This window comes from Lepidochelys olivacea (genome assembly GCF_965140295.1).
Source record: "Lepidochelys olivacea isolate rLepOli2 genome assembly, chromosome: 1".
NCBI lineage: Eukaryota > Metazoa > Chordata > Testudines > Cheloniidae > Lepidochelys > Lepidochelys olivacea.
Genome location: NC_140411.1, coordinates 352,536,465 through 352,552,317, shown reverse-complemented (window position 1 = coordinate 352,552,317; position 15,853 = coordinate 352,536,465). Strand labels below are relative to the sequence as shown.

Here is a 15,853-nt window from a genome sequence, read left to right as displayed (position 1 = left end):
GAAGCCCAAGTCCTGGGATCCCAAGAGGAGGAGGGTCCCAGACCCCAGTTCCAGCCCAAGCCTAAACGGCTACACAGCCATTTTTACCCTTGCATGGCAATCCTGGAGAGTGCAAGTCAGCTGACCTGGGCTACCAAGGCCGTGCCACAGGTCTTATTCCAGTGCAGACGTACCCGGGGGGTCCTTCCTGCTCAGAGCAGGAGCAGCACAGCTAGGACTCAGGAGGTCTGGGTTTACTGTCAGCTCTCCCACTGACTTGCAGCATGCCTGGGGGCAAGTCCATCCCCACCGTGCCTCTGCTCACACCCACACCCCCACCCCAGCTCATCTGTTCGGACTGGGACAAGGACTGTCTCCTGAAGAGTGTGCCACGCGCACAGCACAGCAGGGCTCTGGGCGCACCTGGCACTACAGTAATAAAATGCCAGTGCATGCCCCACACCAGACAGATTTCCATGGCAATTGAGCTAGAATCTGTCAATGGCTCTTGCAGTGGTTAACAAAGGGTACTGGGGAACTCCCATTGCAAAAAGCTAGACAATACGCACTCAAGCGGGTGCCCTCCCCCGCAGCTGGATGAATGAACCCATGGCAATAGCACGGTTACCACGGTCAGCCATGCAAGGCGGGGGAGTCAGTCAGAGGCCCACGCTTTGTCTCCTGCTCCGCGGCCAGTAGGGGCTGGGGTCACTGCACAGGTAGCAGTCCCTTCGGAAGGAGTCATGGGGCAGGCAGAAGAAACCTGGGAGTCCACCATTCAGCCACAGGCACAAGCACCATCACCGACTGGAGGAGACACCATCCATTCGGAGTGCCAGCTACTCTCTCTCGTAAAGGGTGGCAGGGAGGAGATTGGCAGGACAAAACAGTTACCTGCCTACAAGTGTTGTTCTTCAAGAAGTGATAGAGCCATGTATCCTGCTTGGGTGTGTGCGCCCAGCCGAAGAACGTTACCTAGCAGCCCATGGGGCAGCACTCCTGCCATGCGGTCCTAGCCCCTCCCCTGGTGGTGTAATGGCAGCGCTGTTCCCTCAGCATCAACCACCAGAAGCACAGACTCCAGTGCAGAGGGGACAGAGGCTGGGTCGTGGAATACATCCCGAAGAACACCAGTCACAGGTAGGTGGCATTTTGCTTTGAGTCAATACAACTGTGCATTTTACATTACTGCCTCCCAAACAGTACTCCCAGGAGGTGGGGCATGGAGTCCATTTAAACAAGGACTGCATTCCCAACATTTGCAGCTGCTCTGCACTCAGCAGGGATGGCACAGCAGTCTGTAAAAGTACGCACAGAGGACCAAGTGGCAGCCCTGCAAACGTCCACTGTAGGAATGTCACTTAGGAATTCTGTCAACACTGCCTGGGCTCTCGGGGCATGAGCTCCTACCCTTTGGGCTACTTGTGTGCGGTCACAATACAGGAAGTTATCCACCTGGAGACAGGCTGTGACGAGACTGCTTAACCCTTCCTTGGGTCTGCATATGAGAAACAAAGCTTTGGTCCTATCCAGATAGGAAGCTAAACTTCACCTGACATCCAGCATGTGAAGATGCTGTTCGTCTGGGGTAGAACGCAACAGAAAAGAACAATGGTAAATATATTGCTTGGTTCAAGTGAAATTGGGAAGCTACTTTAGATAAAAGTGTAGTGCGCGGCCACAGGGTTACTTTGTCTTTTAAAAACTGCATGTAAGGGGGTTCTGCCATCAAAGCCTGTAACAAAGCCACCCTCCTCGCAAACATTGTTGCCACAGGAAAGGCAGTTTTTTGACACAAAGGAGAAGATTGCCAGAGGCTCAAATGGAGGCCCCAGTAGAGCTGCTAAGACAATATTAATGCCCCACAAAGGAATCAGCTCTAACTGGTGGGTGGAGACAAGTGACTCCTTTCAAGAACCTCATTGCCATGGGGTTTGAAAACACTGAAATCGCAGATGCATGGGCACCGATTCTGTGGGTGCTCCGGGGCTGGAGCACCCATGGAGAAAAGTTAGTGGGTGCTCTGCACCCATCGGCAGCCAAGCTTCCCTCCCCGCTGCCCAACCTTCTCCCGCACTGAGCATGTCACGTCCCCACTCCTCCGCTTATCTCCCAGAGCTTCCCACCTGACCGCCACCAAACAGTTGTTTGGCAGCTTTAGCATGCTCCGGGAGGGGGGGGAGCAGCGGGAATGTGTCACGCTCAGGGGAAGAGGCAGGGATTTGGGGATGGAGTTGGAATATTGGCAGGCAGGGGGCGGAGTTGGGACAGGGACTTTGGGGAAGGGGTTGGAATGGGGGCAGGGAAGGGGTGGGGCTGAGCATCCACATGAAAGAGGGGAAGTCAGTGCCTATGGCAGTTAACTAATCACAAGACCAGAAGGCTAGGTGTAAGTGTTGTTCCCACGATATTGGAGACAAGGTGGGTGAAGTAACTTTTACTGGACCAACTTCTGTTGGAGAAAAACTTTCAAGCCACACAGAGCTCTTCCTTGGGTCTGGGAAAGATACTCCAATCACTGTCTGAACCCATCATTCCTGATCCTCAGAGCTGAGATGTGGCAGACCGTAGAGATATGTGACTTGGCAAGTTCCAAAAAATGTTGGGTCAGATTTGGCCAAGGTCTGGAGGGTCTCCTTTGCAGATGGGCAGCTTTGTTGCTTTTTAAAACCGTTTTCATTCTGCAAAGGAAACGTGTGCATCCCTTGACGAACTGTTAGCGAAATCTAGAGCAAACTCGCATACTGAATGAGGCAGGGCTCCATGGGTGCACAATCAGTGGGGAGCCCTGTCCCTTTGTAGTAGTAACGGTCATGCACTATGGTGTCACAGCAAGTGAGGCACAGCTATTTAATGCACCTGTCTTAACTGTGCTATTAACATGTGCTTTAGGAGATTAATGGTTGTATTAGGTTTATTTGCATCTACAATAGATCAATGTTAGAACAGATTAAGATTGGCTTTAACAGATGTGCAGTGAAGCGAAGTAACATCCCTTGTGCAGTAGCTCGAGTTCTTCAAGATGCAAGTCCCTATGGGTGCTCCACGTCAGCTGCTCAGCACGACTGCTGCCATAGCCATGGAGCAAACAGCTGATGTGGGGGACCCATCGGGACACGACTGGAAAAAGGCAGAGCTCCATCAGAGCCCTGAGCACCTCAAATGAGCTGCTGGTCTCTAGCCTATTATCTTCCACCATTTCCCTTTTAAAACCCCAGGAATAAAAACTCCATTAACAGAAGGCTGCTGTTGCACATGCCAACACTTAAAGCCAGGAAATGCAAAAAGGCAGCATGCACAACCCAGATCAATCCTCAGGGTACCCCAAAATCTCAGGACTATGTTCAGTATAACAGCAAGAGAAAACAGGGCTGGCAGATTTAGCCCCTCTACATTTGCTGAGGAGCAAGTCTAGAAGCTCTCATCTCCTGAATGGCAATTAAAGGCAGCTGCCCTGAACATCCCAGCACAGACAAGTTACCTTCGCACTTCAAAGTGAGAAGCAGCCTGCTTACATGATTAAAGCTATGGCAGGGCATGTGCACAAGGGGCAGAGGCAAGCTTCGCCTCAGCAACCTCAACTTTGCATTTCCCAACATGGGCACTTCAGTGCATAGCCTTGGTAGCAAATACATTCCACACCAAAAACTAAGTGCTGATAACACAGTCAGCTCTGTACAGGACAGACCCCCAGTGCATTCAGGCTGCGAATTGAGTATATGCACAGGGGTACTCAGAAGAAATAGCCTCTTTAATCCTTTAGAGATTATTTCCGCTACTTTTCCTTCCCACACACCCCACTGTTTATCTGACAAATTAAAACCTATTATTTAGGGTCAGAACTCTTGACGCTTCTCAAATGAACCGAAAAAATAATCAGGACTCTCACTTTCGTACCATCATCTGAACACGATGGCAGCAGGATCTGAAATTATCCAAAGCCAATTTGCCATGGTCTGAAGAACTGCCTGTAACACAATACTACAGTGTCAGCTAAGCAAGGTTTTCTCCCCCCACCCCAAAACCCTTACATGACATCATTACGGTCAGTGGAACAAGGGGCTCAACTGGCTGCCAAGCACAGAGATGGCGTAAGCAATCAAGCCAACAGCTTTTGCAGCATTGATCATGTCAGGTTTCGTTAGTGTGCTACACAGACATTGCGATGAACATTCAAATGTGAAAGGTTCATGCCAGGCGGAGGAGCGTATGGTGTGGTCTGGCAGTTATAGCACAGGGAAGCCACCTGGTTCTGTCCCCAGCTCAGTTCCCCCATCTGAGAGACAGCAAGTACTTAGCTACCTCTCCGGGGCACTGGGAGGATTGATGAGTGTTTATAAAGCACCTTCCGTAGGAGGGTCGCAAGGCGCGACGCATCTGACGAACATCCATTTAAGCTCCTGCACTTTAAAGCACTCAGACATTTGTCCTGATTTTCCTTGTCACTTACAATTCTCAGAGAGGAAAGAGGGACCAAAAATTGACACTGCAAAAATGGTGCCACTCAGGGGCTTCCCAGAGTTTGCTTCTGAAACGCTGACTGCACACTTCTGCTGAAGTGGCATGTGAGCAGAAGAGAAGGCTGGTGTTACCAGGCAAGAACACAGGAAGGCAACGGGGGCACATCGAGTTTAGGGGCCCGAGCTTCATGCTAAGCCAGGAGCAGCTGAAGTGCAGCTGGCCAGATGCTGCCTGTGGAGTTCTACCATTTGCACAGCGCCTTTACCAGAGATATGGACCGGGGAGACCCATGATTTGTGCGGCAGCCACGCCTACAGACCCCAGATAAGAGTAGGGCACCACGTGGGGCACTGAGGTACAGTGAGACAGGCCCTGCCCCAGTGAGCTCAGTCTCAATCAAGACAGTGGGGGGAATGCCAGAGGGGAAGCAACTTAGCCAAGGTCACCGGCAAAGCAGGGAATGCAGTGCCCTAGCCAGCAATTTACAGTCTAACAGACAAGACTGGGGGTGGGGAGGAAATATCCCCATGTTACAGAGGGGCATGGAGGTCCAGGGAGCATTACCTGCCTGTGGTCACCCTGTAGGTCAGCAGCAGAGCTGGGAAAAACTCCCATCTCCTGAGTTCCAACCCAGTGCTTTAAGACCACTCCGAGCCCTGACTACAGATGCCATCACTCAACCAGCCACCAGCATCTGGCTATGCAAGTTAAGCAGAGCCCTCAGTTGGGGTGCTCCTGGATGAGGCCAGACTCCGGGGCCTTCCCAGCCCTCTGGACTGTTCTCGTGGCATCAGAGCTGAGCTGTTGGCCATGCACACATTAAACCTTCTATAAGAACACCAGGCGAGTTCTCGGAATTGGCGCAGTGAGGGAGGGGAAGCCAGCCACACGCCCAGGGGACCATATGGTAAGAAACAGCAGTGATCAGCAGAAATGACATGGGAAAGGCAGCAGAGCCAGCACACTGCTACAGGAAGCCAAGTTTCAGATGTGAAGCTAATGTGCTTTCCCCCTAACCCAAAGAGACAGGGAGAGCTCTCCCTCATCCTCCCTCCCCAGGGCTTCCAGCTAAGCAAGGATGGGGCCAGCCCCTCCCGAGGGGAGCTCCCTAGGCAAACCAGTGCTGGCACCCAGGAGCCTCTCGGAAGGCTGAAGGGCACAGGGGTGAGGCCCTAGCCAGAGTCACCCAGCTCTAGTCCTGCCTGTGGCAGCTCACCCCGAGCCTCAACAGCTCTGACACACCAGGGAGGACCCCAGTAGAATTACACAGGTCTGACACTCTTCTCCACTCGCCCCAGCCTGCCCCCAACCTCCCTCCACCTCCCGAGATTCATTTGCTACAGACACCAGGAAACGTTCAGCAGAACTGGGGGGGGGGGGGGAGTGGGGGGAGAAGGAAGAAGGCCAAACCCAAGGCAGACATCTCTGTGCAGAGACCCATTCCCAACTCAGTGGTGTCAGTCCAGCCCCAGCTAAAGCTGCCCCAGACCAGGAGGCGGATCTGAGAAAGGAGGGGTGGGGACACTTGCCTTGGTTCATTTAATTCATTTCCAACTTAAAGGGCTCCCAGATCAGACAGTGATGGGCATCTTCCAAATGCAAGGAGCCGGCATCACCCCCTGGTAAGAAGGCACCTGCACTGGCCTACCCTAGGAGGACACTTCAACCATCTCAAGAAGGTCAAAGGGTCCAGTCACCTGCCAGGCAAGAGACCTTCAGTTAAAGGATTGGTGCCACATTCGCACATCGTGCCCAAAGTCAGTCGCAGCCAGGGGCAGAGGGGGACCTTTGCTGCTGAATTTTGCCTCTTGGCTCATTTTCTAGCACTGGGACCTATGGCCGTGCTCCAGTAGACTAGGAGTTGCGTGGGCCAAAGGGACAGATTAGATCACCAACAAGGTGCCCTGTTTCCCAGCCTGGCAGGAGTTAATGCACTGAATACCCCTGTGCTCACCCTGGAGGGCACAGCAACTGCATCACTAGACTGTACCACTGGCACACTGAAGACAGACTCCTGCCAGTATACCCAAGAACAGGAGCCAAACGTGATGCATTTGTATTGCTGCATTCCAATGCCCCTTGTTGCAAGACTTCTACTGCCCCGTGCCGTGACCTGGGGCATCTACTCCACAAGCCCTGTGGGAAAGGGTCTGCAGGGCCAGGCGTTCCTCCCAGGCTCGGCAGCTGAAAGCCAGAGGACGGGAGCATGCACACGGCACTGTACTGGGGCGGATGCAAAGCACAGCTCTACCTGAATGAAGCAGTATCTCCTCAAAGGCTTATGCGCAGTGAGCTTGGGGAAGGGGTCAGGCCAGTTCCTTCTGAACAGGTGGTCCTCATCCCAGGAGCCACCAGAAGTTAACTGCGCCACTTGTCAGCAGCTATAGCAGGAGCACCAAGAATTACGTGGATCAAGCGAAGGTGCAGAAATTTAACAGCAAGGGCTGTTAACCATTGTGCAGTTTCAGAATTCGCTCCAGGATCAATCTGAACTTCTGTGCTGGGAGCAGGAATCACTGCGTAAGGGTCTCTGGCCAGTGCAACACGTGAGGTCAGGCAACAGTCCATTTGGCGTTCAAGTCTCAGTCCAAGCTTCTCTGCTCCCCACCAGGTAAAGGTTGAACCATGGGAGAGTTTTGTGATTAGACCGCGATAAGAGGACCTCAGTCTCCAAGGCTGAGAATCCAGCATGACATTTACTAACAAAGGTCTTGTACCCAGCTCTGTGAACTCACTCCAGCATTGCTCTGTCAGGTGGCCCCCACACGCTTGGAATCCGTTTCCCTTCCTGCACTAACCAGTAGTTTCTCAGCTAGCTGTCTCTAGTTATCAATGGGTCTCTGTCAAGCTGGGAAGACGTATCTAGTGAGGTCCCGCTGGGGTCAGTCCTGGCTCCGGTAATAAATATTTTCATTAATGACTTGGATAATGGAGTGGAGGGTGTGCTTATAAAACGTGCAGACAACACCAAGCAGGGAGGGGTTGCAAGCACTTTGGAGGAGAGGATTAGAACTCAAAAGGCGCTTGACCAATTAGAGAATGGGTCTGAAGTCAACAGGAGGAAATTCAAAGACAAAGAACTACACTGCGGAAGGAAAAAATCAAATGCATGACTAGAAACTGGGGACTAACTGGCTAGGCGGTAGCACTGCTGAAAAGTAGCTGGGGTTTTAGTGGATCACAAACTGAACATGAGTCACTCTTGTGCAGTTGTGAAAGAGGTGAATACTCTGGGATGTACTAGAAGGAGCAATGTATGTAAAATATGGGAGGTAACTGTCCCACTCTGCTCAGCACTGGCGAGGCCTCAGCTGGGATATTGTGTCCAGTTCTGAGCACCACAATTTTGGGAAAGAGGCGGACAAATTGGAGAGAGTCCATAGGAGAGCAGCAAAAGTGATGAAAGGTTTAGCAAATCTGACCTATGAGGAAAGGTTAAACAAACCTTTGGGCACGGTTAGTGTTGAGAAAAGTCGACTGAGTGGGGACCTGAGAACAGTCTTCAAATATGTGAAGGGCTGATATAAAGAGGATGAGATCAACGGTTCGCCATGGCCACTGAAGGCAGGACAAGCGGTAATGGGCTTCATCTGCAGCAAGGGAGAATTAGGTTTGATATCAGGAAAAATGTTCTTACTCTAAAGGTAGCTTAGCTCTGGAAGAGGCTTCCAAGAGAGGTTGCGGAATCCCCATCATTTGAAGTTTAAGATCAGGTTGACAAACCTGTCAGGAATGGTCTAGACTTCCTTGTGCAGGGGGCTAGACTAGGGGATCACTCAAGGTCCCTTCCAGACCTACATTTCTATGGTTTTTAGGACCTCATTGCCATGTCTAGGTGCCAGATACAAGGTTTAAAGTCTCCACATTATCCTGGGAGGACTTTGTGCTCTAAACATCCTTCAGCAAGGATGCAATTCCAGAGCTGCTGTCTTTGGGTGGCTACATACCAACAGGATGGGAGAAGAGACTCAGCCACCAGAACATCTCTTGTGCTAATTAGGGTAGACCTGTGAAGTCAGACGAGTCTTGCACTGTGCTTTAGAGGTAGCAAGATATGAGATGACCCGTTGTAGTCTTAAGAAGCCAGTGGCTATGGGCATTAGCCTAACTTCCAAAGCCATTGAGTCCTCCTCCAGCCCTTCATGCTAAGCTGCTGCCCTAGGATCTTCCTTATGCCGCAGATCTGCCCAAGGTACAGGTGTCTAACAGATGCATGGGGTAGGTATAATGCCTACGCATGGAGCATTCGCTGGTGAGCGGCACCACCTGATTGTTCCTGGCACTTTGTTTCCTTTCCTCCAGCTGTGGGCTGTTGGAGAGCAGAAGAGTGTTCTAATCGGTGACAGCCCAACCACTCCTGCATACAGCAGACTCCTCACCACCCAGTGCAGCCTCTCCTACAGATGCAGAGGAGAATGCCAAGCAGGAGAGCATCCTGCGGCTGATTGACATTTGAGGCTGATAATGAGGCTGTAATTCCATTTCCGTGACAGTTTACAGAGGCTGGAATCCTAGGGGCAGACTGCAAGGGGGAGAGGCAAGGAGGTTCTACCCAGAGGGGGCCGAGAGCCACTGCTGGGAGCATTCCCAAAGAGTGGGGGAGGAATGGAGAGCAGGGGGTTATGTTTACTTTCCAAGAAATCAGACTGCCCATTTCTCAGGCATTTCCATCCAAATTAAACCTCCCCAGCTGCATGCATTTATACACAGCATATTTTCCCAGAGCCTAACTATACACCAACAGCACCATCTAGTGGCTTTCCCACCATTTCCCAATCTCCAAGCAGCAGGCTGATGTGGTTACATAGTATGAAATATTTACAAACTGCATTCAGCAGGTTACAGCCCTATAGCACACACAGGAACTCGCAGACAATGCTTCGCTAGCTCTAGAGACGCCAGCAGAGTAGGGCACAAAGGAAGAAGGAGACAGGGCTTGGTTTTAACCTTAGACAACACAAGGTTTGGGAGGATGAGGGGGGAAGGACACTTGCCTATTTAGGGGCAGGGGCCATCGCTCACTATGTCTGTACAGCTCCTAGCACAATGGGGCTTTGATCTCAGCTAGGGCTGTCAGCAGTGACTGTAACAGACACAGGATGAACAAGGAATACCGGCCAGGTTCTGTCAGATCAGAGCCTTGGCTAACCTCACTACAGGCAAGCTGACTCAGAGGAAGGTGCAAAAAATCCTGCAGCAGAGGCAGTCCTGGAATAATCTGCCCCCAAGGGAAACCTCCTGCCTGACCAGTCAATGGTTGGTTTATGCCCTGACTCAAAAGGGTTTAATCTCCCTTCTAAACTCAGGGTTCCTCCATCTCTGACTTCTGTAACATTGGAGTTCCGTTATCCACATGTCAAGGCAGCTCTGGAAAGGAAGGAGAGGGGGTGGCTGCAGGAGGGTTCACACTACAACGCAACTGAAGAGAACGAACTTTACCAAAATAAGCCTTACCATGAGCCCAGGCAGCCCTCTGCTGGCCACAGCGCTGTAGGAGAAGCTGAAATGTCCCTGCACTACTCACCATTGGCCACATGGTGGAGCAAAATCCTCTATTTCAAGTCTGGAGGATTAAACTTTTCCACATGCATCTTTCGCACGCTCACCCACTAGTTCAGGCCATTCTCGATCAGATCCTCAGGCACCTCAACCCCTTCCCTCTCTCCTCAGTACCACCCCGCTCCAGCCAGTCCTGGAACTTTCCCATCAAAGGAGGTTTGAGCACAGAGGAGAAGCAACACAGGGAGGGGAAGACAGAGTAGGGTGCATGCAGGGAGCAGGATGGAGGGCAGGTAACTGTAGGGAGGAGCTCCATGGGACAAATGCTCCCACATGCAAAGGGTCGAACAAGCACAGCATGTTGGCTGCAGATTCAGCTCTTCCTTTGCATCTGAGGGGCAACCTGTGGCAGGCACTGCTGCGGCTCAGGGCAGGCTTGAAAAGAAGCCCAACTCTGTTACCATCTCACCATGATCAGCTGTGCTAGCAGCCCCAGCTGCAAGTTACAAGGATGTAGCATTTGCCACCCCAGATCAGACCGACGATCCATCAGGTCCCATCTCCTGCTTCTGGCCTGACCACTGCACCATGAAACCAGCAGCAACACATGCTCTGTGGCTACCTGTCTTCCATGCTCCACTCAAGTCGTGAGAGCCTGAACAAGACATCTCCTCGCCTGCAAGGCACTCACCTTGGCAACGAACTGCTTGTCCTTCTGGTCCAGATTAGCCGTGGGTGCCACATAGTCTCTCCAGATTCTCAGCTTGCGCTCCTTGGCGTACCTAGCAACAGAAAGATGCATGTGACCATCCAGAGCTAGGGTTGGGGCATGCATCTTGCCCTACTGAAGCTGGCATAGTTCCACTGCAGGAGACAGAGCCAAGCCGCTTGCAGATGGTGACCCGCATCTAACCAAGGCCAGCATGGCATCCATGCACCGGCAACTGCTCTGAGCACCACGTCAGTCCTGATTCCGGGCACGAGGTCTCCCCAGCAGCCGAATGGGCCTTTGTAACCAAACTACAGTGAGGAAGTGGATCAGGACAGCAAGAAAAGTAAAGGCAACCCAGGGAGCAGCTGAGTCAGTGCTCCTGGGAATCAGGCCACTTGCCTCTAAAGCCATGTGTAGGCCTCTGAGTATCAGGCCCCCACTGCGAAAGCCATGGCCCAAACTAGTAGTGTATCCTGCCCATCTGCAGCTCCCAGCCCAGCCAGGCGAGTGCTGTGTTAGTCAGCAATGTCCAACTGAGCAGAGCAGGTGACGCCAGGCCTGAGCTGGCTGGAATCTATATGCCAAGGGACCAGCCAAGCTCCTGCCTCCCCATGGTCACCTTCCCCACTGCCCATGGCAGAGATTGCCTTCTTCCAAAGCTGCATGCAAGAGGCAGACTATGGCAGTGAGCGGTGCTCCAGGGGCATGGGCTGAAGGGGAAGGATGCCCCCAGATTTCAGCCAAAATAGGAGACAGCGGCAGGGGAGCACCACAGCTGCCAGCCACCCAGAGGAGGCAACAGGCAGGGTCCCATCTGCTCTGCTTGGACACTAGCTGTGAGAAGGAGATACACACCCAGCCTCCCTCTTCAAAGAGCAGCTCTGGGATTCCCCACCAGACACCAAGGGGGAATGGGGAGAGGCCAGCCAGAGAGTTGGGAGATCACCCTCCTCTGAGCCTTTCCCAGCTGGCTGCAGCAGTCTCTCACCTGCACTGGAGCACAGCTAACCCCCCCCTCCCCGTATGCAGAGCACACCACACAGCTGTCACCAGGTGCTGAGGGGGAGGCAGACAATTGTCTTTCCCACAGCCAAGCAGCTGGGCCCAACTCCCTGATGCTGCCCCATTCAGGCAGCTGGGGGCAGCCAATGGAAGACAAGGATGTGATTTTCTTTAGCTCATGAAGCCCTCCCAGTGGAGGGCACTCTGGGTAAGTTCTTGGTTGGGGAGCCCTGTGCCCCGGAACCATCGCCACCCAGCATCAGCAGCCACCAGTTACCTTTCGGCCGCTCGCAGCTTCTCAGCCCCGCGGGTATACACTGCGATGGACCAGTCCACGCAGCGCGCGAAGCCTTCCTTCAGCAGCAGCTCCGTGATGTTGCCATTCTGGAATTAGGAGGGGGAGACAACAGAGTCAGTCTACACTCCTGGAGCTAGGAGGCTGACGTCACTCCCCGCCAGGGCCGAGACAGACACCCGCCTCAGGGCCCACTAGTATGTGGGAGGAGTCTCAAGCCATTGAGACCTTTTTGCCAAAGGAAGCAGCACTGTGCTCGGCACAGCCCTGGCTGAGACCCGACAGCACTAGCTCTATGCCAGGCTCACTGGACAGCTGCAGCCAGCCCATGGAAGGCAGGGACCCATTCTGCACCCCAGGCTAGCAGGAGCCACACTAGTGACTGTCCCCCCTACACAAGTAGGGATCTAGCCAACAGGAAAGCACTAAAACTGGCCCTCAACCGTGGGGGTTGTTAGGGGAGGCAGTGGCCCTCTGACCATCACCTGGGCTGCAGTCCTGCTGGGCCCCTTGGATACTGCGTGCCTGAACAGCCAGACACCCCTTACTGCCATCAGTGACTGCCCAGTGTCTCCACCCTGGCCTGCCGTACCACCGGCCATGGTATCCCACTGCACCCATGAACTCCTACCCAGCAATAAAGCCACCTGCCCCGTAGAGCTCCCCCCCGGTGTAGAGTGCAGCAGGCTCTACAGTTTAATAAGCAACCCGGGTCACCATGAGCACTCCTCCCCAGCTAGCTGTGCTCTCTGCACTGGCTCCCCATGGACTACGGAGTGTGCTCTGACACCCACCCTGAAACTCTAACATTCCTCCATTTCAGTGGCCATGCCATGCAGCTTTGAACCCCAAGCTCCAGAGATAAAGACTGTGAACCCACAGTACCACTGGGACCATTGGTCGGATATGCCCAGCTTCGGCACATGAGCAAAAGGCCGGAAAAAAAAACAAAAAACAACCCACTTCTGCTCTCCCCGATGGTGGTAACCAATCGCACTGGGATCTGCCCGGAGACCCCCTGCCCCACTTGCCGGATGGAGGATGGTGCCCAGGATGTTCTGATTGTGGCAGCTCTCCAGGACGATCTGCACATCTCTCTGCAGCAGCCGTGACTCGGTGAAGAATTTTGCTTCTGCTGCAAATGACTCCGGTGTCTCTGTGCCATCTGCCTCCCTCTTGAACGTCGGGCACTGCGACACGGAGGCAAGGGCAGGTTAGGAGGAGGCGCGCGCTGGTAAGACCTCTAGGGCGGGGCAGACTGCTTGGCAAAAGTAATTGAAGAGCAGGGATGGATGGACCACCATCGCTCCTGCTCCTACTCCCACCGCGGATTGCGCAGAACAGAGCACGCCTCCACCGCATTTACGATCACCAGCATCAGAGCGAGGGCACCTTGGCGCACGGACCATGAACCGGAACCATTAGTTCCCCGCGCTGGGATCCTGGAGTCCACTCCATGGGAACAGCCTCAGACCCGTGCACTTGTTCAATAAGTAGGGTACCCAGATATAGCACTGAGAAAAGTTGGGATGGGGGATCAGAGGTCCTGTGGAAAACAGAGCCCCTAATATCGGGACAGTCCTGATAACATTGGGACATCTGGGCACCCTCTCAGTAAGTGCTGTTAACCATGGGGGAAATGGTTGTGTAATTACATTACTCCTAGTATTCTTGGTATATCCTAGTATACCAAGATACAGGCCGAGGCTCACACTAGTAATTTTGGGTGCCCAACTGGAGACCTTAAAAAGGCCAGATTCTCAACACGTGATCAGAAATCAGGGCTCTCTGTCTGCCTGGAAGCACATCCACCCTTCGAGGGCTGAAATACGGATGAAGGGTGCAAAGGAAGGCAGCATGCAGGGGATGGGCACACTGCAGCTCCATTTCTTGCTCTACTTCATATCTTTTTATTGTTTAAATTAACCAAAAACTGAACTCAGGCCGGGGGGGGGCACACGGGGCGGGTGGAGACAAGAGAAAGAGAGGCATTTGGAAATGAAGTGGGGGAGAAGCAGTGATGGCTGAGTAAGGGAGGGGAAGGAGCAAGGAGAAGGGGGAAGTCCAATAGGCAGATGGAAGTGAGGTGGGCGGCTACGGGACAGGATGCTGGGCTCTAACAGCCAATGGCAATGAGCAAGTCAGAGGGGAAACCAGGCAGAGTGCAAGCGAGAAGGCTGCTGCTTCCCATGGAGGGGGAGCAGAGGGCAGTGACCCAAGGGCACATCCAGAGCCGCCGACCAGGAAGGCTGCTGCCCCCTGCACCCTTGGCTGCAGCTGCTGTTGGCTGTTTTGGGGGAGGAGCCCAGAGGGCCATATGAGGTTCCAAATTCTGCTTCCCCTGTACAGCTTCAGAGGGATACAAGGTCACTTCCTGTCCCGAAGACTTGAGGAGTGCTGCTGGACACTTAAAGAGCTGCCATATTGCATCCCAGAGGTGAGTGAAGCAACCCCAGCACATGTATGATACCACACGAAGCAACTATAACTCATTGGCTAGGTTGGGCAAGCAAAATACCACCCATGAGAGAGCAGAACGCCAGCACAGAGGTCCAGGTCAGTCGGGTTCCACTCTATTGTGGCAGAGCGCTCCCTAGCATGGGGAGAAAGAGAGGTCACACTTACCTGTAAGTGGGTCCCTATGTGTATTCCACACATGGGATATGCATGCGCACTGCACACCTGAGTCCAGAATTTTTTTTGCAGGGTCCACTGGCCCACACATGCCACAGCTCTCCTCATGCTCCCAAGCCAGGGTACGAAAGACAGCACGGGCCAATGCCTCTGCAGTTCCTTCTCTTACTGAATCCAGATAAGCTGAGGCAGAGGTGAGGGAGGGCAGGCAGTGGAATACAGATAGGGGCCACACCTCAAAGAGCCTCCAGTACAGGCAAGTAACCTCCACTGCTTCATATGCTAGTCCCTATCTGTATTCCACACATGGGAGAACAAGCAGCAGTGCTCAGACAGGTGGGTGCGAGGACATGGAAGTGATAGCTGACCATAGTACTACTGTCCCCACAGCCATATCCAAAGCACAGTGTCTCGTGAAAGCATCTAAGGAGCTTGGAGTCACTGCCATACAAATCTCTAGTAGACATACATCTCAGAGATGTAGCAGGTGTTGCTTGCACTCTAGTGGAATAAGCCCTCACCCCCTCCACAGGAGGGATGTGGGCTAGGTAATAAAGGATAATACAACCACAGATCCATTTTGAAAGTCTCTGACACCTTGAGATCTCTGCCCTGGAAACAGTTTAGGTGTCTTTGTAGATGAAAGGCCAATACCCTTTGGACATCCAGAGAATGAAGCAAAAAGAAAAGGAGTACTTGGGGCACCTTAGAGACTAACCAATTTAATTGAGCATAAGCTTTCGTGAGCTACAGCTCACTTCATCGGATGCAGAGAATGAAGCTCACTCTCCATCTGAGGCAAATGGTTTAGGAAAAAATATCAGTAAGTGGATGGTTTGACTCAGGTGAAACTCAAACTATGTTAAGAATGAACCTTGAGTGGAAGCACAGCTAGACCTTTCCTTTATGGAAGGAATATATGGTGGGTTCACTTTGAGCACCCCCAGTTGGCTGGCTCTTCTGCCTGATGTTATGGCAATGAGAAAGACCACTTTCATAGACATATGGGCCACAGAACATGTTGGCTTCAGGTTCAAAGGGAGCTCTGGAGACAAAAGAAACTGAGGTCCCACGGAAACACAAACTTCACCAGTGGTGGAAGGATCTACGAAGTCCCTTCAGAAATCAATGGATAACCAGATGATCACCACTCACTTGGTCACAAGTAGGAGGATGAAAAGCACTGATTGCTGCTTTAAGTGGCTATTCCAGGACAGCTGATCTGAACAGATTCCGGAGCTAGCTGGCATTGCTGAGCCCAAGATGAGAAC

At 52.7% G+C, this 15,853-nt stretch overlaps 1 protein-coding gene across 1 annotated transcript in view; it reads right to left on the bottom strand.

Annotated features, from left to right (window-relative positions):
- Nucleotides 1-15,853, bottom strand: part of SND1 (staphylococcal nuclease and tudor domain containing 1) — a 490,888-nt gene that overhangs the window by 426,878 nt on the left and 48,157 nt on the right. The window contains exons 7-9 of the mRNA XM_084617794.1: nt 12,980-13,138; nt 11,931-12,037; nt 10,631-10,721 (exon numbers count right to left, since the gene is read on the bottom strand). Of these exons, the coding sequence (XP_084473920.1) occupies nt 10,631-10,721; nt 11,931-12,037; nt 12,980-13,138 (357 nt within the window). The remainder of the gene's footprint in view (nt 1-10,630; nt 10,722-11,930; nt 12,038-12,979; nt 13,139-15,853) is intronic.